The 27,786-nt window shown below is 39.8% G+C and overlaps 1 protein-coding gene and 2 long non-coding RNA genes across 4 annotated transcripts; 1 reads left to right on the plus strand and 2 right to left on the minus strand.

The window, feature by feature from the left end:
• Window positions 1-315: 315 nt before the first annotated feature.
• On the minus strand, window positions 316-27,717 carry LOC5517765. Of its 2 annotated transcripts, XM_048728071.1 has the most exons (26): window positions 27,559-27,717; window positions 26,351-26,439; window positions 25,903-25,946; window positions 25,759-25,831; window positions 23,351-23,449; window positions 22,169-22,340; window positions 21,605-21,719; window positions 15,829-15,967; window positions 12,926-13,021; window positions 12,716-12,769; window positions 12,523-12,585; window positions 11,199-11,292; window positions 10,836-10,861; window positions 10,536-10,641; window positions 8,521-10,223; window positions 8,060-8,114; window positions 7,487-7,546; window positions 7,212-7,289; window positions 7,000-7,068; window positions 6,433-6,555; window positions 5,947-6,064; window positions 5,142-5,274; window positions 4,366-4,464; window positions 1,664-1,696; window positions 1,097-1,153; window positions 316-530 (listed from the first exon to the last, which is right to left on the minus strand). In XM_048728071.1, the coding sequence occupies exons 1-26, from the start codon at window positions 27,629-27,631 to the stop codon at window positions 477-479; spliced, it is 3,825 nt and encodes a 1,274-aa protein (XP_048584028.1). In that variant the 5' UTR covers window positions 27,632-27,717; the 3' UTR covers window positions 316-476. The 2 variants fall into 2 exon arrangements, with proteins under 2 accessions (XP_048584028.1, XP_048584030.1); XM_048728073.1 differs by lacking the exon at window positions 7,487-7,546.
• Window positions 15,202-15,832, plus strand: LOC125563164. Its single transcript, XR_007308176.1, has 2 exons — window positions 15,202-15,290; window positions 15,467-15,832. It is a non-coding gene; the product is annotated as an uncharacterized LOC125563164 (long non-coding RNA).
• Window positions 16,671-20,843, minus strand: LOC125563163. Its single transcript, XR_007308175.1, has 2 exons — window positions 20,283-20,843; window positions 16,671-16,724 (listed from the first exon to the last, which is right to left on the minus strand). It is a non-coding gene; the product is annotated as an uncharacterized LOC125563163 (long non-coding RNA).
• Window positions 27,718-27,786: the final 69 nt, after the last annotated feature.

The raw sequence follows: 27,786 nt of genomic DNA on the forward strand, positions 1-27,786 counted from the left end.
CTATTTTCTAAATGGTGATCTGTTGTGTGAAACGTAACTTGTAGAGCTAAGGGGAGTGCAATGCGGACTGTCGACGTTTTAGACCTGTCGATATGGAAGAGGGATGGAGAAGGACGAAGAGATGCCTACGGTAGTAGGGTAGCTAAATATAGGTATGCAGAGTAAATATGAAATGCCCAAACATACAGTAGAAAACCGTTAACAAAAAAATCCTAAGAATATAATAGATAACTGCGTGCTGCGTACATAGGGGGAATTCTGGTAGCTTCCAGCAGCTTTTTTCTAAACACCAGACGGAGAAAAGGCGAGAGAATATGGGTTTTGAAGATAAGTTTTTTATATTTTCAACGATTAATTGACACAGTCTAGGTCAAATTTGCAACAATAACAACAAAGAACACAAACAATAATAATTCCGCTTGATAGTGGAGCATTTCCTCTAGTCGAAGTATAAGGCGTTAGTGTATCGTGGATAATTAGGATGGAAAGTCATGTATTTTCACGTTGACGATCTCTCCACTGATAGATACCTGAAAATACGAAAAAAAATGTTTGTTATAAAAACTTTAGCCTAATCAGTTGGCTAATAATAATTCATAGCATACAAAAGGTACATGCCACGTAAATGATCACTTAGTTCATAGCATACAAAAGGTATATACCACGTGAATGATCACTTAGTTCATAGCATACAAAAGGTATATACCACGTGAATGATCACTTAATTCATAGCATACAAAAGGTATATACCAAGTATATATAGTTCATAGCATGAAAAAGGTGTATACCACGTGTATAGTCACTTAGTTCATAGCATACAAAAGGTAAATACCAGGTAAATGATCAGTTAGTTCATAGCATACAAAAGGTATATACCACGTGAATGATCACTTAGTTCATAGCATACAAAAGATATATACCACGTGAATGATAACTTAGTTCATAGCATACAAAAGGTATATACCACGTGAATGATCACTTAGTTCATTGCATACAAAAGATATATACCACGTGAATGATCAGTTAGTTCATAGCATACAAAAGGTATATACCACGTGAATGATCACTTAGTTCATTGCATACAAAAGATACATACCACGTAAATGGTCACTTTTTTATCACGTCTAAACTGTGACTTGAACCGCTCGACCCCCTAAAAATAAAGCAGCGTTGTCAATTTTTACTCCTCCGAACTGCGCCACTGAAGAGAAAAGCTGTGTTGATCTTTTGGCAGCAATAAAATATTGCAAACATTCGCCCCACTGTTTTTTTTAAGAGTAAAACCTGATTGCCCTCGTTGCGAATCGACGAATATTTATTGACCGTTGACTGTAGAAAATGAATGATGCAGTTTATTATCATTCTTCGTTTAATCGTTTCTTATTAGCTTTGGTTCCAATTTTAAGGTGTGTATTTTGTCATTGGCGCCACCTCGTTTAATGGAGTAAATAAATGGTGGGAATAAAAATTGAAAAAACAAATACCATTACTCTCTATCGCTACCTCTCCTCGCCAATCGCCATCTCTCTCCACCCACCCACCCACCCCAACACACACCCCAACACACACCCAACACACACCCAACACACACCCCAACACACACCCCAACACACACCCAACACACACCCCAACACACACCCAACAGTAGATACGAGGGGCCTACCTTCGCATTTGCATCCAGTCTACACTGCAACGCCTGCAAGAGAGTACGGGTTAGCATCATCCAAGTCTCAATACAAGTATACTAGACGTAGCTATCGCCAACATGCAAGAGAGTACGGGTTAGCATCATCCAAGTCTCAATACAAGTATACTAGACGTAGCTATCACCAACATGCAAGAGAGTACGGGTTAGCATCATCCAAGTCTCAATACAAGTATACTAGACGTAGCTATCGCCAACATGCAAGAGAGTACAAGTTAGCATCATCCAAGTCTCAATACAAGTATACTAGACGTAGCTATCGCCAACATGCAAGAGAGTACAAGTTAGCATCATCCAAGTCTCAATACAAGTATACTAGACGTAGCTATCGCCAACATACACGAAAGTACAAGTTAGCATCATCCAAGTCTCAATACAAGTATACTAGACGTAGCTATCGCCAACATACAAGAGAGTACAAGTTAACATCATCCAAGTCTCAATACAAGTATACTAGACGTAGCTATCGCCAACATACAAGAGAGTACAAGTTAACATCATCCAAGTCTCAATACAAGTATACTAGACGTAGCTATCGCCAACATGCAAGAGAGTACGGGTTAGCATCATCCAAGTCTTAATACAAGTATACTAGACGTAGCTATCGCCAACATGCAAGAGAGTACGGGTTAGCATCATCCAAGTCTCAATACAAGTATACTAGACGTAGCTATCGCCAACATGTAAGAGAGTACGGGTTAGCATCATCCAAGTCTCAATACAAGTATACTAGACGTAGCTATCGCCAACATGCAAGAGAGTACGGGTTAGCATCATCCAAGTCTCAATACAAGTATACTAGACGTAGCTATCGCCAACATGCAAGAGAGTACGGGTTAGCATCATCCAAGTCTCAATACAAGTATACTAGACGTAGCTATCGCCAACATGTAAGAGAGTACGGGTTAGCATCATCCAAGTCTCAATACAAGTATACTAGACGTAGCTATCGCCAACATACAAGAGAGTACAAGTTAGCATCATCCAAGTATCAATACAAGTATACTAGACGTAGCTATCGCCAACATGCAAGAGAGTACGGGTTAGCATCATCCAAGTCTTAATACAAGTATACTAGACGTAGCTATCGCCAACATGCAAGAGAGTACGGGTTAGCATCATCCAAGTCTCAATACAAGTATACTAGACGTAGCTATCGCCAACATGCAAGAGAGTACGGGTTAGCATCATCCAAGTCTCAATACAAGTATACTAGACGTAGCTATCGCCAACATACACGAAAGTACAAGTTAGCATCATCCAAGTCTCAATACAAGTATACTAGACGTAGCTATCGCCAACATGCAAGAGAGTACCAAGTTAGCATCATCCAAGTCTCAATACAAGTATACTAGACGTAGCTATCGCCAACATGCAAGAGAGTACGGGTTAGCATCATGCAAGTCTCAATACAAGTATACTAGACGTAGCTATCGCCAATATGTAAGAGAGTACGGGTTAGCATCATGCAAGTCTTAATACAAGTATACTAGACGTAGCTATCGCCAACATACAAGAGAGTACGGGTTAGCATCATCCAAGTCTCAATACAAGTATACTAGACGTAGCTATCGCCAACATGCAAGAGAGTACGGGTTAGCATCATCCAAGTCTCAATACAAGTATACTAGACGTAGCTATCGCCAACATGCAAGAGAGTACAAGTTAGCATCATCCAAGTCTCAATACAAGTATACTAGACGTAGCTATAGCCAACATACAAGAGAGTACAAGTTAACATCATCCAAGTCTCAATACAAGTATACTAGACGTAGCTATAGCCAACATACAAGAGAGTACAAGTTAGCATCATCCAAGTCTCAATACAAGTATACTAGACGTAGCTATCGCCAACATGCAAAAGAGTACGGGTTAGCATCATCCAAGTCTCAATACAAGTATACTAGACGTAGCTATCGACAACATGTAAGAGAGTACGAGTTAGCATCATCCAAGTCTCAATACAAGTATACTAGACGTAGCTATCGACAACATGTAAGAGAGTACGAGTTAGCATCATCCAAGTCTTAATAAAAGTAAATTATAGACGTAGCTATCGCCAACATACAAGAGAGTACAAGTTAGCATCATCCAAGTATCAATACAAGTATACTAGACGTAGCTATCGCCATAATGCAAGAGAGTACAAGTTAGCATCATCCAAGTCTCAATACAAGTATACTAGACGTAGCTATCGCCAACATGCAAGAGAGTACGAGTTAGCATCATCCAAATATCAATACAAGTATACTAGACGTAGCTATTGCCAACATACAAGAGATTACAAGTTAGCATCATCCAAGTATCAATACAAGTATACTAGACGTAGCTATTGCCAACATACAAGGGCGTACAAGTTAGCATTATCCAAGTCTCAATACAAGTATACTAGAAATCAAGCTATTTCTGTGAGGTGGGTAATAGACAGGGCCGTAGCAGGGAATGGGGCACTTTGGGGCACGTGCCCCCCAATATTTTCAAAAAGTATAAGAAAATAACCAGTAGGGGCGTTGCTGTGCCCCCCCAATATGTTCTAAATGTTTCTGTATTGTGCCCCCCCCCCCCCCCCCCAAAGAAAAAAAATATTTCGAAGCCTGCTACGGCCCTGATAGAAAGAAAGCCATCTTTCTGAGGTGCGTAATAGAGAAAAAGCCTTTGACCTGTGGTGGGTATTCCACTGTAAACCTGTCTGGAAGTTCGAAAATCACACTTTTATGGTATCGTTTGATAGGCCCTTCATCAGTCAAGCGTACAAGGAACTGGAACAATAAGATAACAAGGGTTTAGAAAATGCGGCGAGGGCGGAGGGGTTATTAATGATTGGCCTCTAAAAAAGTATATAAAATGAAGAGTATGTTTTTTAAATGAATTGACATAGTATGGATGTTAAGCAAGGACGAGAACGACCTATAAGATCGAAATTACGTGTTTTCGTTTGGCTAAAAAATTCCAAATTACTTGCAATGGAATAAGCAAAACATTTAAGTTAAAAAAAAAACAGATGAAAATAAACTAAATAAACCCACGAACAGTTGACAAAAGAAACTGAGTTGTCACGTAGTTGTTTGGTGTAAAACGGATGAAATTGATCAGACAGAACGCATTTTCCCTCCGCATTTTCACGTGCTGCTATTAAATTCTGAATTCAGTTTTCTGCCGTCAACGTCCACGTTGCCGCCGTCGTTTTGTACTGCGGTTTGCAATGTTCTGGGATCTCTCGAGGACGATTTCCAACAGCTAAATCCCCTTCTAGCCCTTGACCTATCTGTAAGGCGCTTACCAAGGAAAAAGCACTGAATGTGATTCCTTAAGTTTGACTGAGGGATTCAAAAAGCACTGAATGTGATTTCTTAAGTTTGACTGATGGCAGTTGGAAATTGTTCACGAGAGTTCGCAGAAAATTGAAAAGAGTTCCCTGTATAGCTTATCAACCGACCTTATCATTGGACGGAATCTCGACAATCAATCCCCTCCTATAACGGACACGCCCTTTGGTATCACTCCGCACACAGCAGCTCTTCAGCAGAAACGGGTTCGTCAAACTTTCACCTTTCGCCTCCATGTAACTTCTGTTTAAAAAGAGAATAATAGAAAACATCACAGAAACAAGTTCAACATTCTTTGGTCATCTCGTTTAACAGCGTGAGATGGTCTATCAAATTTCATAGACGCTCGCCTAAAATAAAAATTCGATCGCAGAGCTGTTAAGTCAGACAGTTTTCTGGCAGTTAGTGTACCAGCCTGCCCTGCTTGATAGAAAACACGATTTAGATAGACGACACGATTTAGATAGATGACACGATTTAGATAGACGACACGATTTAGATAGACGACACGATTTAGTTGTATACCACTTGCCCGCGACACCTCTACAAATATGGTCGTGGAATGTAAATCAGCCTACGACTCCGCTACGATACTCGACTACGAAGGTCGTAGTCTGTAATTCAGGGCTAAGAAAGGTCGTATACGACTAAATCGTGCTGTCTTAATCAGCCTGTGCAATGCTTCCAATCACAGCATCGGCATTGTATCTGTTCCAAACTTGGCTGATTAGATGTTCAAATAAATAAATAAATAAATAAATAAATAAATAAATAAATAAATAAATAAATAAATAAATAAATAAATAAATAAATAAATAAATAAATAAATAAATAAATAAATAAATAAATAAATAAATAAATACATTTTTTTTAAACAAATGGTTCTCGCAAATTCAAGTTATTCAAGTTACTTACTTAAGATTTGAGAGAAATTGGTTATACTCTTCATTTTGCTGATTGGTCCGTTTGAGAGAAGCCCAGAAAATTCTCTGGCTGTTTATGGGACACCTCAAAGCCACTGAGTAGTAACAGCCTGTTGGAGAAAAGTCAATAACATGAGTTGCGGCTTGAGCACTCCCATGAATAACAGTAGAATTCAAGATGGTAGACAACAAAACTTTATTCATGGCTAGAATTCATAAATAGGTCCAATGTGGTTTCTTGCCTCCTTTAGTAAAGGAAAATTACCCGGAGCACGCGCGAGAGAGATTTAATCTGAAGAAATCTTACATCAAGAACAGGGTTTGACGGATCCCTTTAACTTTTAAACAAATATTTTTAAACAAGGTTTTTGGGTGAGTGGAAAATGGGATTGGCAATTTTCGTTTAAGTGATAATGATGATGATGATGATGATGACTGCTTCTTGATTGTTTATAATGACTTTGAAATAAGGTAATACCAGGATCAACAGGCAGGAAGTCCTCTCCAGCAATGTCCTCGACGCTGCCACCAAATGCAGATGAGCTTTTGGGGGCTGTGCCTTCAGCAGGTGCCCTGATGTCTTCATGAGAGGTAGTCGTGTCTGTGAATAGAAAGATTCTTACAAAAATCGTTGGGCATTAAATTTTCAAATGAAAGTTGTTTGTGCAAGAACAGCAGATACAATTAACTGATCCCGTTTGAGCACAACTTTCTAAAAATAATATTATGAATACTTATAACAATAATAACAACAGCAACGACGACGACAACAACAATAATGCATTTATATTGCGCAATTAAAGAACGCCGATCACCCACTCCTTTGTTACTGTTTATCCTTTAAAATACAGCGGTCTATTCGCAAGAAAAATTCAAAATAACAATCTAGATTTTTTATTGACGATATTCCATTGACAATATATTGGTTAGTCGCTGGAGTTAGCCGATGGAAATGGTGGTTTGTGTGACTCGCCCTTGAGCCATTGGCGGCGTGATTGGCCTTTAATATTACAAAAAAAAAAATCAAATGCAATTTCAAACTTACACTCTCCGTGTTTGTGTCGGTACCCAGCCGAGGTAGAGTCTTCTGATAAATCAGGAAGTTCTTCTGGAACTTAAGGTCAGAAAAAAAGACAAAGTGGTAAATAAGAGATTCATTTTGCTGTTACTGTTATCTATTTGTTTTCCCATTGCCCCTATTAAAAACAGAATAAAAAAAACCACGTGAAACGTGAAATATGAATTGCGTCCAGTTACCTGAAGGGTAGTAGAAATGAGCCGGCGATTCTCGAGAGGGCGGGTCGGACCCACTTTCTTCTTGGTCAGAAGTCAAATCTAGAAACAACCAAATAAAAACATTTTGACATTGATTATTGTCATCTTTTTTTGTCTTTTTTGTTTTGCTTTACTCGGATTTTATTCTATTGAACATTGCCAACCTATAACCGATATTGCACCAGACGTATTCTATTATGTAGCGTCAAATATAGTGTTCCCAGGAGTCCTTTGGAGGGTATTTCAGGGTCTCTCACCTGGCTGGTAGAATGCTTCAGCATAGTCTTGGGTTGGGGTTATGGTGGATAAGGTTGATTCTGAGAGAAAGGCACAATGCGTGTATATATATGCTTAAAGCCCGAAATCGGATCTTCTTGTTTATATTATTTTCTGTTAACATCTCCAAAGATATGTAAAACCAAAAAAAACAAAAGAACTCGAGGAACAGGACACTATCTTTCCTTGGATCAAAACTAAAGGATGTGCAAACAGTGCCAACATCGATCAGCATTGTGCACCAGACGAGGGACGTGGTGGGATTTTCTTTATGGAGCCAGTCCAGCCGAGCAATGCTGGCTGATGTTGTCGCTGTTTGCCATGTTGACCATCGTTGACTTTATCGTAATCATAATCATAATCATAATCATAGTGAGAATAGTCTTCTCTGTTTTCACGATCTTTGAGCAAAGTTCGAAGAGGAAAATGACTTACCATCTAAGCTTCATCATCATAAGACATGTGGTATTGGCTAAATGTATCGACATCACTGTTTTGAAAGAAAAGTGACGCTGTCTTGTTTGTACGAGGCTCGACTATTTGTTTCACTGTACCTCTATTATCAGTGGGGTTCACATCTTGTTGACTTGCCTGGCTTAGCTTCCCAATCTAGAGACAATTACAACAATCAACAAGCAAAAAAATTCACAACAATCAACAAACATACACAGCTGTATCAGGCTTCGAAATATGAGGTGGGGATACTAAAAAAAAGAAGAAAATACCGGAGGTCCAGCAACGCCCCTACTGGTCATTTCCTTATATATATTTGTGGCTTCAAAACTGTACCCATAAGGATCGAGGTACCCTTGTCACTGTTTGAGGAACATGCAGCAAGGGGACAAGCACAAGGGGGTTTGGGGAAAACAAAAGGTCAGGAAAGAGGAGAAGTGAAAGAGCTCTTTCACCGTTTCTCTTCACCACTCTTATCCAATCTTTTACTTAAGCTTGCTACACACGCTTAAAGAAGTACTAGGTCAGCTTAACCTATATATACGAATAATAAACAACTTACGTCAGATTCCCAGTCATCTGTAAAGTGCAGCTCTGAAGATTGATCAATGTTTGAGCTGAAAGACTCTTTGTTTGTTTTTCCTTTATCAGGAGCCTCAACTTGCAAAGGAATATATTGTACTGCATTCTCTGTTTGAATATCTTGAAATGCCTTCTCTGTTTGAATATCTTGAAATGCCTTCTCTGTTTGAATATCTTGCACTGCCTCCCCTGCTTTGATATCTGTAACTGCCTTCTCTGGTTGAATTTCTTGCACTTTATTCTCTGCTTGTATATCTTGCACTGCCTTCTTTGTTTGAGTATCTTGCACTGCCTTCTTTGTTTGAGTATCTTGCATTGCTATCTCACTTAGAGATTCTGGTTTTGTCGTTTCACTTGGAATACCTTGTATTGTCTTCTCACTTATGCATGAATCCAATACATCTTTCATATTTCTATCTACTTCCATGCCCATCGAGGGCACATCTACCTTAGGCAATGCTTTTATTTCAAGTGGTGCACTACACAGCTCGGTACTTTGCCCTTCCCTGACATCCTCTGTAATTTGCTTCTCTAGGGTTTTGCTCTGATCTGTAACTCTAGTCTTAGGTTTCTCTGAGTGGTCTTCAGTTATTGGCGCCACAGTTGTCTCTTTTGGGGCATTCTCAGATGCAATGGCTTCTTCATATGGAGCTTCTTTCGGTGTATCACATGGTTCTGTCCTAGGTCCCTTGTGGGCTAACTTCCCAGGTGCATTCTCTGCCGAGATCAAACCAATACTTTCGCTAACACTTATTGCATCTGGTGCAGGGTTGACTTCAGTGCTCACGTTTGATTCTCTGACGAGGTCATCATTGCAAGCCTCGACTTGATGTCCTTCAGATGACACACTGACGTTGCTCAAATCCCAATCTTGATGTATTATTGGCTCCTTCTGGAATCCCTTAACATCTGGCAAATCATCACAGCTCAATTTGCGAGGACGTTCAACATTCTCCATGTACTGGGTCACAGCGCTGTCCATGATGGACTTGTGCCGTCCTCTTTGGTCGCGTGTGAAGCTCTTAACTACCTCCTTACCCTTCATCCAATCCAACTCCTGGTACGACCTGGCATATTGGAAGGTTCGCTCATCCTTCAACCAATGAAACGGGATACCTCGGACATAATGCCACTTCAAGGCAAACTCTCCATGGCAACGCTGGTGCCAATACATTCCTGGACTGACGACTGTGCAGCGAGGTGAATTGAACGTTGCGGCAGAAGCCATTTCCGCCAGCCCATCGACATACGAGTGGTCCGTGAAGATCAAAATCAATGGGCGTTTATAATAGTACTGGTTCAATGTATTTATTTGGAACTCACTAAAAACGCACCATTTGTCTTGCTTAATGGCTTCTACGAGTTGACGCGGCTCTGAGCGGATGACCATGTAACGTGCAGCGCTGTAGATCTTGCTATTGAGAGTGGATCTATTGGCTGAGCACTTATCAATTACAGTGGAACGCATCCTTTCTGTCATCATTCCAACTGGGACAAATTCAGGAGGTCCTGCGGGTTTGCACGTTTTCTCATTTTCAGGTATCGAGGAAGACACAGGTACATTACTTGATTGTTCAGGCTTGAGAATTGTTACTTGGCCGTTCATGAGTGGTGGAGGTTGCACTGCCGTACTATTTGACTCACTCGCATTGTTTCTAGACTCGACCGTTGTGGTGGTAACACCTGAAAAAGGAGAAAAGGCAGGCACCGAAAAAGTCAATCTCTTTTCTATTTACTGTACTCGGTTTCTAAATAGCTTATAGGCAACACACAAATCTTGCAGTCTTGTTGGCATTAAGAGACACTAGATACCAGACATGCATATTTGATAGAAACTTTATATTTGCGCTAATGCTAATCAACGATTACTTCAACGATTCCGATTATTTATTTTTGCATTTTACTTTCATTTACAATATTATAGTAGTAAAATATTACATCAAGGCTGAATAAACCAATTGGGGCTTTATCACTGTTGGGAAGTTTGACGATTACCTTGTGTAGCATCTTTTGTCTGCAGGTTTGTTGTACTGTCATTTTGGGAAACATCAGCAACGATTGGTGCTTTGGCGATTTCCTCTTTAGGTCTAATTGGGCGATCCTATAGAAAGAGGAGAGTTAACAGAGAGCTCCCACTGGTGAGCTGGTGGAGCTACCGTGCCTAAGTGGATAAGTGAAGAGGTTGCAGTCTCAGTCGCTAATTTCAGCAAATGCATATTTGCGTGTTCTTGGTGTTTATGAACCTGCCAGGCAAGTATGTGATGAAAAACAATTATATCATGCAATTGTACTAACCTCTTCTTTTAATTTGTTCTCTTCCACTGAAAAAAGAAACATTCACTAATGAGAACCATTCATTAACACGTCTATCATGTGCTGAGTGCCGGGCTAGTCTCTCTCATAATTCAAGTAAAGTTCGCATATGAGGACCTTCTTTAAACATTATAAGCTTATAATGGACAGAAGTTTCTGTCCCAATCAAATGTGCTTATTGTAAAATAAGCAATGTGCTCATTGTAATATTGCCTTGAAAACAGCGACTCGTTTTTGCTGACACTCGAACCCATCAATTACACAGTAATAGCAGAGGTTGCCGTAAAAAAAATAGACTTTTACATTTCTAACATCAATGTTTGATACATTCTGGAGCACACTCACCAACTTTGTGCACCATGCTGTTAATGTTGACAGCGCTATCGGACTGAGATATCAGATGAACGTAATGGGTGGTCTTATCAGGAGCAGTAACAATCTGGGAAAGAAGCATCCGTAATGATACCGTATACAAACAAAGTGTGGCTACTAGCACTAGGGGAGGGTGACTGGATACAGTGTACAACCAAGTGGGCTACTGAGCCTGGGGGAGGGGGGAAGGGGGAGATACCGGGTACAGTATACAAACAGGGCTACTTGCCCTAGGGGAGGGGGGAAGGGAGATACTGGATACAGTATACAAACATAGCTACTGGCCTTAGGGGAGAGGGAGGGGAGATACCGGGTACAGTATACACACAGGGCTACTTGCCCTAGGGGAGGGGGGAAGGGAGATACTGGATACAGTATACAAACAGGGCTTCTTGCCCTAGGGGAGGGGGGAAGGGAGACACTGGATTTAGTATACAAACAGGGCTACTTGCCCTAGGGGAGGGGGGAAGGGAGACACTGGATACAGTATACAAACATGGCTACTGGCCCTAGGGGAGGGGTGGCATAACATATAATGATACAGTATCCAAACAAGTGGGCTACTTGGGTAGGGGGTGTGGCACCACATATGATTTTATACAGTATACAAACAAGTGGGTTACTGATCCTGGGGTAGGGGGTGGGGCACCACATATGATTTTATACAGTATACAAACAAGTGGGTTACTGATTCTGGGGTAGGGGGTGGGGCACCACATATGATTTTATACAGTATACAAACAAGTGGGTTACTGATCCTGGGGGAGGGGGTGGGGCACCACATATGATTTTATACAGTATACAAACAAGTGGGTTACTGATCCTGGGGTAGGGGGTGGGGCACCACATATGATTTTATACAGTATACAAACAAGTGGGTTACTGATCCTGGGGGAGGGGGTGGGGCACCACATGTGATTTTATACAGTATACAAACAAGTGGGTTACTGATCCTGGGGTAGGGGGTGGGGCACCACATATGATTTTATACAGTATACAAACAAGTGGGTTACTGATCCTGGGGTAGGGGGTGGGGCACCACATATGATTTTATACAGTATACAAACAAGTGGGTTACTGATCCTGGGGGAGGGGGTGGGGCACCACATATGATTTTATACAGTATACAAACAAGTGGGTTACTGATCCTGGGGGAGGGGGTGTGGCAATAGATAACAGTGAACAAACAAGCGCCCTAGGGGGCACCACACATCACACAAAATGTAACATTATATGTACGAAGGTGCTTATAACCTTGGGGGAGTGATTAGTGGGCTGATAAATATACAATTTATACCTTGGCTTGCATCTTAGCCAGTAGGTCTTTTCCATGTGTCAGATCTCTGAAGCACCACTTGGCCTAACACAGAAAAAAGTGAAATTATCATGAGAGGCATGGGAAACAGGTTCTCCAGGTGCTTTGTATATTGGTTTGCCTTTCTGTAAAGGAGTGCAGTCTTGTTGTGTTAGCTTGAGCTCTGGGTAACTACCTCATAAGGAAGGGACACTTCAAGAAAATTTGCAAATAGACAGCACTCCATTGCCTGAAAGAAATTAGAAAATACAGTTCATTGTACAATTTCGGATTTCTTTTATTTCTGTGTAGTTTTAGTGTTATTAACTAAAGGAATCTAGTTTCGTTTCCTAAACTGAAATCAATGCACTGCCCGATACAAATAATGTTATTTGCTAATATGTACCTGGTAAGGAATTTCCTTGAACTGAGCAGGCAACTCTACTAAAGACTGCAAGGGCAGATCTTGCACCATTCCATGGTCCATATAACGAACCTTGACCTGAAATAAAAAGCACACAAAATATGTATACTGTATTAGCACAACTTTTAAATAAGATTTGTATCTATATACTGTATAATTGGGGCTGTTACACAAAAATACCTTGCTGCAAATGCTTGATTAGAGTAAGATAAGACAGAGACATGTTAAAGAATTACTGAAGATGCTGGTTGGTTTGTAAATGTCCTTAGAAGTTGCAACATATAACAACAGATAAAACCCAAAGAAAAACTAAATGTTTTGGATAATATTTGACCAAAATATTCATCGGATTGGGCTGTATTCTATTTAGGCCTTTCAAGAATATGGAGTGTAAGTTTATGTATTTTCTACAAAAAACACATTTTTGAAACAATATGGAGATGCCAAAAGCAATATGGAGATAAGTGGGTTACCGCGATTACCATCTCTTTAACCAATCAGATTGTAAGGGATAAGTCCCTTGAGTCTGGCAGTAAAATTTACTCAACATATGCCAATCACAATTGACCCTTTGGTAAGTAACCCAAACTTTAAACCATATGTTTTTCAAAATAGGCCGATTGCCTCCTTTTTATCTCGATACAAAAAACGTATCTGTTTTAAATACATATAAGAAGAGTTTCCATGGTAAAAGTTTAATAAATTCTTTGAAACACTTGAGTTCTGTATCAAATTATGCTTGTTATGCCTAAGAATCTTTGCGCCAAAATGCATTCCGGAGTTTAGGCTCGTTTTAACAAGGAAACAGCTACCTGTGGTATCATGACTATACACTGAACGTGTTGCTACTATTATTTTACTGATTTGTCTTATTTTTAAGGGAATAATATTGTGAAACACCAAAAGCTATTTATAGCTATGAGTAATTTTGCAGGCTACTTGAGAACTGTTGTTTACACAAGATTATGAGCAATTGGAGTTATTCGAATTAGAGCTGGATACATGGCAGGTTGCATTCTTTTAGATTTGCGTCGTACTGATACAGTGGGGTATCAATCCCAATGCATAAAAAATATGCTGTTATTATATAGCTAATGTAGCCTGATTTTAGAATAGATCATTCAAATGATTCACTTAGCTTCTATTTATTTACACAACCCACACTCGAGGTTATCAAGAGGTCAGATTATGACTATCCCTTCAGTCCTTCAGTGAAAAAGTCCACTTTCTTTGTTCTTTTATCACGAATTGTTCACTTTCAATATGTTCCACAAGAATTTGGTGCTTTGTGAAATACATCCAATACACACACACAACGTCAATGATTTCAAACTGCGTAAGACTTCCAAATGCACAAAAGGGTGCGTAAATTACAGGTCAAGAGTAATTTGCTTAACAGTAGCCAAGGATGATAAGCCAATAAGCGGTTCATCAAACTTTAGAGAAGCAGTACTATCTCTTCTCGACTATCCCCCTTCAATCTTGTTAAAGTTTATGCTGGAAGTTTTTTTGATGAATCATCCGTTTTCAATAAATTCAAGGTGATATTTGAAACACATACAGATTATGAGACTTAAAATCCGTAGTCTTCTTATGTTAAAAAAGGCACGTAAATTACACGTCAAGGGTAATTTACTTAAAAGTAGCGAATGATGATAAGCAAATCTCTTCAGCTTTTGGTGTTTCACAATATTATTCCCTTATTCTTAGGCGTAACAAGCATAATTTGATACAGAACTCAGGTGTTTCAAAGAATTTATTAAACTTTTACCATGGAAACTCTTCTTATGTATTTACAACAGATACGTTTTTTGTATCGAGATAAAAAGGAGTCAATCGGCCCATTTTGGAAAACATATGGTTTTAAGTTTGGGTTACTTACCAAAGGGTCAATTGTGATTGGCTTATGTTGAGTAAATTTTACTGCCAGACTCAAGGGACTTATCCCTTACAATCTGATTGGTTAAAGAGATGGTAATCGCGGTAACCCACTTATCTCCAAATTGTTTTTGGCATGTCCATATTGTTTCAAAAATGTGTTAAAATGAATTCTTAAGAGTCGTGATAGCTCATTTACTGAGGTTCAAACCCACTTCAGGTCAGGATTTTTGCAGGTGTAAAATCCTGGCTCTCTACATTATCAGTGACAGTGAAAACCTTGTTTTCTTGAATAAGGACATCAAGCCTGAGGTCACGTCTTCAAAAATACACTGCATCAACCTGTATAGGGGAGGGGGGGGGGTATAGAGGGTAAAAGCTGGAGATGCTGGGCCATGGTTCCATCTTCAGTGATACATACAAACTCTCACTCATTTATGTAGAATGGGTGCAACAGTCTGAAGAATGGGTGAGCACTAAACCTTTGTATCAATTTCGTTCTTGTAACAGCACCTACATCTGTATACCTTGGTTATTTTTAGTCAATCTCATGACACCACAAATCGATGTGGTGTTAGCGATCACATGACATAAGCTTTAAAAAAATGCTTCAAATCACAAAGTTAAACTATGTTTCTAAAACAGAACAGGTTGTACAGACTATCCAAGCTACATACAGTAAGGGATGTGCACTGATGTGAACCTGCAACTCCACAAGTTTGCTTGCAACAACAAGTAGTACTAGAAGCCCAACCCCCTAAAGACAGAGCAAAAGACCCAAAGATCCTTCTGTGCTTAACATGATAAATTAGGAGATGGTGCTGAGCTCAAAGATAGACCTCTCACAAGACATGTTGTATACAAGATAGTATCCAGTCATCGAGGTAACCAAGTCCTTAAGGCAACTGTACACAGGCAAAAAAAAATGTCCAAACTTGAGGTGCTTAAAGTAGCACTGTTAAAAAGCATATTCTAACATTTAGTGCAAAGTTAAAGATTATTGTTACCATAGTTTGATTGATCTTCTTCTCAACTTTGACCCTCCAGTAGTTCCAAACTGCCTGCCTGTCTTGTACATGTGCAGCAAACACCATTGTCTCCTCCACAGCAGTCACAGCACAGGTTTCATTGACCTCAAAGAACTCCCTGTATACCACAATCATAGACTACTGTATTCTACAACAAAAGCATGCACTTCTTACAGTACCTTAGGGAAGAACTAAATACTTGTACCTGAGCTAGAACTGTATATGCACTATATACCCCAGGCAAACACTATAATATAACTGAGGAATATACTACTCTTAAGCACACTTGGCAAAGTATTGCTTCGTTGTGCTTGTAACTCACCAACATATTCAGGGTTAACACTTTCCCATTTAAAAATGTACTTTCCCATTTAAATGTGTACTTTTGCGAGAGTGTTGTTTTCACGTCCTCAAAACGCGGGTCAACCAATCAGAGACCGTCTCTTCAATAGCCTTAATTCAACACGTCTGGAGAACGCCAGTCAGCCAATGAAATGATCTTGAAATTTGAGCCCTCGTGATTCCGCGTTCTTCGACGCGACTTGACCAATCACACCGAATCATTCTTATCCCGCAAAAAGGTCAATACAAATAGCCTTCTGTCAACAGATGCAGATTGCCGGTGATAACGATAATTAACGCGGACTAGGGGTCAGAAGAGATCAAATGGAGAAGATGACTTTAGAAAATAAAAGGAGTAGCCTTACATCTTCAAAACTACGTATAGTACTCGAACTTTAACAAGTCATTAAACAAGCTATTTCTAAAACCAACACCAAGGACACTCGAATTGGCTTACCCTAGTAATTACCTTTTTCTTCTTTGCACAGCTCTCCCAGAATCTCTTTTCGCTATACCAAATATGTCATGTCTTTCTGTGAACAATTCACCAAGTGGATATTTTTAGTGTTCCCAGGTCGGACTAATCATACTTGATCTCAATGAACCAAAGACTTGTGATGGCGCGAAACGAAATTGGCGCCCTTTTAGTCCCGTGGCTTGGCTCGATCACGGCTGTATCCAGCCCAAATTTGTCTGCATCCAAATCAAATATTGTTCTTTTTGCCGTCGGTTTCATCCAAGAATGACCCATTCGTATTGTTCTCATTATAAAAAGATGCAGGAGAGAAATCTTCTAGCTCACACTGCACATGATGCCGTGTAACACGAGATCTCAGGGTATGGAATGAATTGATAAACAATTTACTGTTTCAACAGATTCGGATTATACAGCAAATCAAAGTGCGTTTTCGAACGCAGAACGTGCAATCTGTAATATAGGTGAACTCGAAAAATACCATCGTGTTTCGAAGCAATCACATACGGAAAACCCCTTTAATAAAGCAAACCTCTAACTACTGAAACATCTCACCGAAACGTGAAAGAGGAAGATAGTATACAACATCATCATTTATTACAAGGAGAACGAATAAAAGCCAATCACATTCCCAATCAGTGCGTTTGCAGACGCAACGAGTGTCTAGGATCGATTTACAAAGATACATAGGCATGGAAAGCCGGTAAAAATTTTCGTGTACTATGTATCTAAAGTGACTAGCCTTTAAACAATATATCGGCGTTTTCTTTCTTTGTAAGTCAAGCACGCAAAATGTTTTGTTCATTTCACAGAGATCGGACATAGCCATGCGTTATACTTCTCGATAGACACTCAAGAGTAGGCTTTGAAAACAAAGCGGAAAGTGTGCGTTTTAAAGACGCAGGCTAGTCAATAGTGTGAAAGAATCTAATTTTCGGTACGAGAAACACATTATGGCGTTTGTAATTGGTTGTTAGAAGAAGAGGTTGATACAACTTTCTTATTCAAACATCAAAAGCAAGCTGTTATAAGTTGATTTACGTCTAGTTATGTGCTTTGGGAAAGCACCCGACTCCGGGACAGATGGAGCACCAAAGGTTGAGCTCTCTGTTGGTGGTCATATGATATGAATAAAAAACTGCTATCTTGTAAGCTAGGAGATAAGGCCCGAACAAACCGGAAAGTGTGCGTTTTAAAGACGCAGGCTAGTCAATAGTGTAGAAGAATCTAATTTCCGGTACAAGAAACACATGGCGCTTGTAATTGCTTGTAAGAACATGATATAATTTTTCTTGTTCAAACATCAAAGCAAGCTGTTATTAGTTGATTTATAGTTGATTTACGTCTATAAAGCTAGTTATGTGCTTTTGGTTTGCTTTATTTTGGGTATAAGTTCATAATATTTCCTAAATTCATGTCACCATCCTGGGCTTACATTCAAAGTAGTGGACTACAATTTATTTCATTGAGCATTTTTGTCTATAGTTTGGTGAGCTTGAGTATAAGCAGGGTATAAATAACAATGTCAAGTAATTTATCCCTTAGGATAAAACCAATCGCATGTCTATTAGTGCGTTCGAAAATGCAACGGTCTAGATATTCATGCAAGCATGAGATCAAGAGACAGATATAGGCATGGAAAGCCAGTGAAAATATTATATCCTCGTAAACTTTAAACACCGCCAGATTACTGTTTTCCAAAAGTAGTTGTTTATCCGAGAACTAGACATTTTGTTGCCAATAAACAGTGAACAATACGCTCTGAGAATAAAGCCGATGTTTTGGGATGTTGGCGCGTTCTAGAGACCCCTTTTAGGGGTAGCGATGAGTAAGTTCGAGATTTGCCGAGGCGCCGAGACCGCGTTTTAGAATCCGAGCCCGAGACTTTAAGTCAAATTTCGGAATCCGTGTCCGACTTTTACTAGCTTGTGTTCGGACATCAGATAACTTGCTCGAGGTATGTCATAAACATTAGTTGAAAAAGAATAGCTAGAAAAAAAGACTCGAGACTCGAAAAAGAGGGAAACCCTTAGCAGTAACAACATAAAACAGATCGCGTTTAACAGAGACTCCGAGAACGTGGTAGAAAAAGAGGCTCCAAGACCCTAAAATGTCGGGGGGAAAACGAGACTTCGAGACTTCCGTAAAAACGCCGAGATTCCGAGACTTTGCGAAATTTTTGCGACATTTTCGAAATTTTAAGGTACCCATCGTTACCCCTTACGTATATTACAGATTGCACGTTCTTTTTGCAATTGGTTCCCTCCAAGAATGACCCATTCGTATTGTTCTCATTATAAAAAGATCTTCTAGCTCACGCTGCACATGATGCCGTGTAACACGAGATCTCAGGGTATGGAATGAATTGATAAACAATTTGCTGTTGTTGCAATTAAATATTGACAGATTCTGATTATACAGCAAATCAAAACGTAGTTAGTGCGTTTTCGAACGCAGAACGTGCAATCTGTAATAAAGGTGAACTCGAAAAATACCATCGTGTTTCGAAGCAACCACAACTTGAGTAAATAGCCGCGGGTATAGGTGCTGGGGCTCCGGTGCTGGGCTTCCCACATGCTAACTTTGTCAAGTTGAAAAAATGTAACACCAAGCTGTAATACCGCCTGTTCCTATGCATGAATCTAGGATACTGTAGGATGATAATAGGCTAAATTCTTTTAAACAGATTATCTGTTCAAATCTTTTGATTTTTCTCTAGGATTATATTATGTGCATCGAATTGCGCTCTTTTGCTCGACTGGTGCTTGGAATGCTTGTGTGCAAAGAGCAAAGCTCCCTAGCTCGGGCCTTATCTCCTAGCTTACAAGATAGCAGTTTTTTATTCATATCATATGACCACCAACAGAGAGCTCAACCTTTGGTGCTCCATCTGTCCCGGAGTCGGGTGCTTTCCCAAAGCACATAACTAGACGTAAATCAACTTATAACAGCTCGCTTTTGATGTATGAATAAGAAAGTTGTATCAACCTCGCCTTCTAACAACCAATTACAAACGCCATAATGTGTTTCTCGTACCGAAAATTAGATTCTTTCACACTATTGACTAGCCTGCGTCTTTAAAACGCACAGTTTCCGGTTTGTTTTCAAAGCCTACTCTTGAGTGTCTATCGAGAAGAAAATATAACGCATGGCTATGTCCAATCTCTGTGAAATGAACAAAACATTTTGCGTGCTTGACTTACAAAGTAAGAAAACGCCGATATATTGTTTAAAGGCTAGTCACTTTAGATACATAGTACACTAAAATTTTTACCGGCTTTCCATGCCTATGTATCTTTGTAAATCGATCCTAGACACCCGTTGCGTCTGCAAACGCACTGATTGGGAACGTTATTGGGCTTTTATTCGTTCTCCTTGTAATAAATGATGATGTTGTATACTATCTTCCTCTTTCACGTTTCGGTGAGATGTTTCAGTAGTTAGAGGTTTGCTTTATTAAAGGGGTTTTCCGTATGTGATTGCTTCGAAACACGATGGTATTTTTCGAGTTCACCTATATTACAGATTGCACGTTCTGCGTTCGAAAACGCACTTTGATTTGCTGTATAATCCGAATCTGTTGAAACAGTAAATTGTTTATCAATTCATTCCATACCCTGAGATCTCGTGTTACACGGCATCATGTGCAGTGTGAGCTAGAAGATTTCTCTCCTGCATCTTTTTATAATGAGAACAATACGAATGGATCATTCTTGGATGAAACCGACGGCAAAAAGAACAATATTTGATTTGGATGCAGACAAATTTGGGCTGGATACAGCCGTGATCGAGCCAAGCCACGGGACTAAAAGGGCGCCAATTTCGTTTCGCGCCATCACAAGTCTTTGGTTCATTGAGATCAAGTATGATTAGTCCGACCTGGGAACACTAAAAATATCCACTTGGTGAATTGTTCACAGAAAGACATGACATATTTGGTATAGCGAAAAGAGATTCTGGGAGAGCTGTGCAAAGAAGAAAAAGGTAATTACTAGGGTAAGCCAATTCGAGTGTCCTTGGTGTTGGTTTTAGAAATAGCTTGTTTAATGACTTGTTAAAGTTCGAGTACTATACGTAGTTTTGAAGATGTAAGGCTACTCCTTTTATTTTCTAAAGTCATCTTCTCCATTTGATCTCTTCTGACCCCTAGTCCGCGTTAATTATCGTTATCACCGGCAATCTAGGGGAGCCTAGGTGGCGCAGTTGGCAGAGCATCGCTCTGTAGTGCCTGTGCCTCTCACCACTGGGTTCTGGGTTCGATTCCCGGTTCCGACGTGAGTAGAGTTAGTTGGTCTTGCCTTTGCTCCGAGGGTTTTTCTCCGGGTTCTCCGGTTTTCATCCCTCCACAAAACCAACAATTTCGATCTTAGCTGTGATCCGTGGTCAAACATGAGTTGTATGGCGGCTGCCTGAGGCGCCTTCCTATATGCCTTCAACTCGACCACGTCTGAATCTGCGCTTTCGTAATTCAGCTTCCCAGCTGCAATGAAAGTGATTAGCTACTCCAATTTATTTATTTAATCTGCATCTGTTGACAGAAGGCTATTTGTATTGACCTTTTTGCGGGATAAGAATGATTCGGTGTGATTGGTCAAGTCGCGTCGAAGAACGCGGAATCACGAGGGCTCAAATTTCAAGATCATTTCATTGGCTGACTGGCGTTCTCCAGACGTGTTGAATTAAGGCTATTGAAGAGACGGTCTCTGATTGGTTGACCCGCGTTTTGAGGACGTGAAAACAACGCTCTCGCAAAAGTACACATTTAAATGGGAAAGTACATTTTTAAATGGGAAAGTGTTGGTTAGATGTAATGTACTGTATGGGTGGAGTGAGTTAGTTGTTCTTGCTAGAGGGGTTTCTTTTATTCCTGTTTTGACTCTGTCTCCCTATTGTTAGACAAGGACCTAAGGGATTCATTTACACATTTTGCATAAATACCTTAGTGCCTTTTCCAACAAAAAGACTTTCTCAGAACTTTCTTTTCTTGCCATCCAAAAAGTGCCATTCTTTGCAAGAGAGCATTTTACAGTAACTGGAATCTCATCGCCAGGGGCTACAAGACAAAGTTCAAGTGGGTTATCTACAAATTTTGGGTATCTCATTGCAAAGGAGCAGGCTTTGCAAACTAAGTTTGTAGCAACATAGATGACATGACAGAAAAGCTTTGTACATGTATTGTACACAGAAAAGGGATACTAAAGAAGCCATGATTTCATACAATGTCAGTCTATCCCTTCATTCCAGAATAGTTTTCCTGATTCCCTAATACTCTGAGGCCTTAAAGATTTTGGCTTCAGTATTTTGTTTTCTAGGTCATCTTTGTGCTATACTGCATACAACAGAAAGTGTATCAAAATGAAATATGTACCATTTCATATTTTGTTTTCCATTACTTGCTAAGTTCAGAAGGGAATTCTCTGCCTTATTTGATGTGTGCTCATTTAAATGTTTCGGTAGTTTCTCACTTCAGACACAATACGGCAAGCCATGGTTGATACGGACCTGGGATGCTGAAATCAATTGAGTCAAGGTTGATCTGCATCTCTGGACACTCTGTTTGATGGCTAGTAGACTCTGATCTGGTATCTGATATAGCAGAAGCAGTGTCTGGAATGTCTGTTGTAGCCGTACATGAACCAGGTTCATATGGAAGGTGACTCACAACATCTGATACCTGACATTATTTAATACAAATATAAAATAATAATTCATAGAGTGAAACAAGAACCCAGGTACCATTTACGGCGCAAGAAGTCCAAGTGTGACCACCTTTAATTAATTCGCATACCCGGCAAGGGATTGCCCAGAAAGAGCTGAAAAATTTACATACGTTAGCTGAAGTACAGAGCGGGCTTTACAAAGATCAAATTTGGTGAATAAACCAAATTCCCAATAGAACTGCCTTAGTTTTCATATTAGTTTTCATTGCACTAGAGACTGCTAAGATTTGATTGTATTATTATATATATTATATATTATTTTATTCTTACCTGGAGGCCCACCTCTCGCCATGAATTTCCTTCTGTCTCAGTTTCTCACTTTTTTTCGATATTATGATGAGTTGCAAGACTTTGGGGTATTTACCATTACCGAATATTCAAATGTCTGGTTGGGGCTTTCAGGGCTGTCACGCTATTTTGTGAGTCGAGAGGTCATCACATTTTCATTCCCCGCCGTGGGCGAGGAGTGGAATATGAATCGGAATCCGGCAAAAACAATGCAAAATAAAACTGGCAATTGAATTCTATCATTGCAAAAGCATTGAATTTACGGCCCTGTGCCTTAGACTGAGCTGTAACAGTGTTTACATTTCGATCTTACGATCAGTTACGATCTTTCGATCAGTTCACGTTGTTCAGTTGATATTTCTTTTAGCGATTTCCCATTTTCTCCTAGCACAATCAAGTCGTAGCAGTTCCTGGTCAATATGAAAACTAAGATAGTTCTATCGGGAATTTGGTAGTTTTTTTCATTTATTCCTCCAAATTTGATCTTTGTAAAGTCCGCTCTGTACTTCAGCTAACGTAGATTTCTCAGCTCTTTCTGGGCCGATCGATTGCCGGCTAAGCCATAAATGATTGGTAGAGGGGACCAAAAGTATGTAAATTAATTAAAGGTGGTCACCCTTGAACTTCTTGAGCTGCAAACTGTCAAGTTATTCTAATAAACAAAAATATACAGTACCTTAGAAAGATAGAACACTGCTTTGTCCACATTTCTACTGCACTGTTGGATCTTGTCTAGCCTCTTATGTGCTTGGCCCAAAAAGTCATGGATTGCATTCTGTAAGACAAACAAAAAAGCCATAAATCATGATACTGTGTAAAACCATAGATATATTATATTATTACAAGTTATAGCATGGAACAAGGGAAATTTAGTGATTAAATGTCCCCGCAACCGAGAGATGATTAGTTGACTTTAACTAGTCATATCGAGGTTAAGGGGACATTTAATCACTAAATTCCCTGAGATGTCATGCTATAATTTTGTAATACCATGATCAATGAGAAAATAAACTAAATCTCCCTTTCATTAATGCATGAGGGAAATTTAGAACTATCTATTGTTTTCTATGGAATTTTATTAGTACTATAATCATCCCTCAAAAAACAAAAGAATCAGAGGTGATCATGCTATTACTGTATATAATACCATGATCACTTTGGATTCTTTTGTTTTTTGAGTGATAACCTTAGATTCTTTTTTTTTTGTATCCGCCCGCGGCGTCGGGACTTCAACTAATCATCCCTCAGTTGCAGGGACATTTAATCACTAAATTCCACTCATGTCATGCTATAACTTATAAAAACCAAAAATCATTTTACTGCATAAAACCATATTCTGTCAGGGATCATACCATACTAGCCTAGCATCATTCCACACTACGCTAGCACCATACCATACTAGCCTAGCATCATTCCACACTACGCTAGCACCATACCATACTAGCCTAGCATCATTCCACACTACGCTAGCACCATACCATACTAGCTTAGCATCATTCCACACTACGCTAGCACCATACCATACTAGCCTAGCATCATTCCACACTACGCTAGCACCATACCATACTAGCCTAGCATCATTCCACACTACGCTAGCACCATACCATACTAGCTTAGCATCATTCCACACTACGCTAGCACCATACCATACTAGCTTAGCATCATTCCACACTACGCTAGCACCATACCATACTAGCCTAGCATCATTCCACACTACGCTAGCACCATACCATACTAGCCTAGCATCATTCCACACTACGCTAGCACCATACCATACTAGCCTAGCATCATTCCACACTACGCTAGCACCATACCATACTAGCCTAGCATCATCCCACACTAGCTAGCACCATACCATACTAGCCTAGCATCATTCCACACTACGCTAGCACCATACCATACTAGCCTAGCATCATTCCACACTACGCTAGCACCATACCATACTAGCCTAGCATCATTCCACACTAGCCTAGCATCATTCCACACTACGCTAGCACCATACCATACTAGCCTAGCATCATTCCACACTACGCTAGCACCATACCATACTAGCTTAGCATCATTCCACACTACGCTAGCACCATACCATACTAGCCTAGCATCATTCCACACTACGCTAGCACCATACCATACTAGCCTAGCATCATTCCACACTACGCTAGCACCATACCATACTAGCCTAGCATCATTCCACACTACGCTAGCACCATACCATACTAGCTTAGCATCATTCCACACTACGCTAGCACCATACCATACTAGCCTAGCATCATTCCACACTACGCTAGCACCATACCATACTAGCCTAGCATCATTCCACACTACGCTAGCACCATACCATACTAGCCTAGCATCATTCCACACTACGCTAGCACCATACCATACTAGCCTAGCATCATTCCACACTAGCCTAGCATCATTCCACACTACGCTAGCACCATACCATACTAGCCTAGCATCATTCCACACTACGCTAGCACCATACCATACTAGCCTAGCATCATTCCACACTACGCTAGCACCATACCATACTAGCCTAGCATCATTCCACACTACGCTAGCACCATACCATACTAGCCTAGCATCATTCCACACTACGCTAGCACCATACCATACTAGCCTAGCATCATTCCACACTACGCTAGCACCATACCATACTAGCCTAGCATCATTCCACACTACGCTAGCACCATACCATACTAGCCTAGCATCATTCCACACTACGCTAGCACCATACCATACTAGCCTAGCATCATTCCACACTACGCTAGCACCATACCATACTAGCCTAGCATCATTCCACACTACGCTAGCACCATACCATACTAGCCTAGCATCATTCCACACTACGCTAGCAACATACCACACTAGCCTAGCATCATTCCACACTACGCTAGCACCATACCATACTAGCCTAGCATCATTCCACACTACGCTAGCACCATACTGACTAGCATCAAACTGTAAACCATTATTTATGCATATTCTGCAAGTTGATACTCTTAAGTCACTCTCAAAGTAGAATATGTTAGGGTCTATAGAACTTGCGAGTCGAGGTTATGTTAATCGAGACCTGTACTGTACCATCTCCTGCTGTTCAGTTTCCCGCAAAGTTGTTATAACATCTTTGAGTATTGTTGTCTCAACCTCTACAAGCCTACAAGACAAGAGCAAGCCAAATGGTGAACAATACAAGCAACACAACAACTGGTGTTTTCCAGTAGTTACCTCTCTATGTTAGATATGTCCTGTGACAGCCGCCGTTGATCCAACTAAAACAAGGTAAATTCATAGTTGTTAAGAAATGTTAGAAAGTCTCTGTAATTGGCAGTCATCCTAGCAAAATGCCAAGAGTAAAAAAACATCCATTCTATCATACATTCTATTGAACTTAGCAAATAAGTTATAACACTTTTTTTTTCTTTCATGATTGTTTTGATATTTTCTCACATTATGTGACTTTCAATATTGAATGAAAACATTACATAAGTGTGACTGATTAGCAATCTCAATAAATTGAAAGCCTGCCATCCTTCTTATACATAGCCCGAGCACTTGTACATTTGTTTTAGTTTACATAAAGATGCCTGTGGCAGGCTGGTTGTTTTGAGAAACCTTACCAAACTTTAGAAAGAAAAGTAAAAAGCTAATCAATCTTTTGTATACATTTTCCTACTTTTTCAATTGATGTGCAGCGATGTCCTCTAAAGACCTCCATTGTATGAATCTTATCATGGCAATCATGGCAATACTTGACAACAAAATCTATAAAATAAAGAACATGTCAACTTGGATGTTGGTGGGGTAGATGATTGATGAGTATGAGGGCTCACTTAGTTTTTCAACAGATGACAGTAGCACACGTCCAGCAGTAAGTGAGCTGCAAGTATCAAGTAAACTCGAAACAAAGCAATTAACTGAATAGTAAGGCAAGAACACCTTTCAGGTTAGAATAGAGGAAACCCCTAGTAATTCTGCTTGACTTTCCGCCATCAAATGCATAGCTCTCAACCTCGTTTTAGGAGAAATTTTGAGATAATACAGTGAATGTATTAGAAGTACCAAGATAGCTTATGTGGGAGAATACAGTAAATGTATGGATATTTTCAAGAAAATTAGGCTTGAGAAAAGGTTAATAATCTTGAGACTCCCGCCTATTGCAGGGGAGTTGACAGCTATGCAAATGATATGTATGTCTCTATAAAATTTTGCCATATATATTATAAAAATGTATTCGTATAATTTCTTGTTCATTTAAAAGATAATTTTTACTCATAAGTTTTTCAAAAACTAAAACTTGTACTTCAAAATGTAATGCAAAGTGTTTCTGAACTCGAAACCCATTTTAAGTGAATATATAAAACCATACCCATGAAAAAAATATAATACTTTTTTCTCGTGATCGACTTGAATGAAATGTGTTCCGAACCATCCCTCTGCTTTACGGTAGCAGAGGTATTTTTTCTAACATGGGCTAAATCGTTGAACACACAGGGTTTGTCTATGTATGTGCAACCAAAACATACAAGGCAACGTTTTAATCCCAGACAAACCAGGACAAAATACAAAATTATACGGCTAGACTCCATTCAAAAAAAACTTTCAAAGAAAAAGGTAGAATATACTGACTAAAAACCCCATTCAATATGTTTTGGTACTCGAACATTACATAAAAAAACTGCAATGATGTGTGGTAGACACATGGTAACATGACACAAGCGCTAATTTAAAAATAAACAGCACAATCGAAATCTAGAACAAGTGAAATGTTTGTCGATGTTTATCCGGTTCGGGGATGACATCTTGGGCGCACGTGACTCTTTCACAGAGACATTTATGATATTTTAGCCCTAAAATAGATCCCCATTTGGCATTATATCTTACCAGCCTTGCAGTCAAAGCAGTTGAACTTTGCTTCTCGATCCTCGTGGTTAAAACAAACACACGAGAGCGACATTTTACTGCAATGTGCATTACTCCGCTCATGCAAACAACAGACTGTCACCTTCGCCACTTCGAAATTTCGCACCAAAAAGAGGCACAAGCTTTCCGAGTGTTTATCGATTGATTCATTCTGTGTGATCGGAAGCCCGGGAAGCTCAAAGACGCAAG

This window comes from Nematostella vectensis, chromosome 5 (genome assembly GCF_932526225.1).
Source record: "Nematostella vectensis chromosome 5, jaNemVect1.1, whole genome shotgun sequence".
NCBI lineage: Eukaryota > Metazoa > Cnidaria > Anthozoa > Actiniaria > Edwardsiidae > Nematostella > Nematostella vectensis.

What these genes read in the sequence shown, in the direction of transcription:
- LOC5517765 (XM_048728071.1), bottom strand. Translation starts at nt 27,631, where the DNA reads ATGTCGCTCTCGTGTGTTTGTTTTAACCACGAGGATCGAGAAGCAAAG. An exon ending in CTGCTTTGACTGCAAGGCTG is followed by an intron (nt 26,440 to 27,558) that starts GTAAGATATAAT and finishes TTTATTTTATAG; the next exon opens with ATTTTGTTGTCAAGTATTGC. An exon ending in AATTGATTTCAGCATCCCAG is followed by an intron (nt 21,720 to 22,168) that starts GTCCGTATCAAC and finishes TTTGTCTTGTAG; the next exon opens with CCCCTGGCGATGAGATTCCA.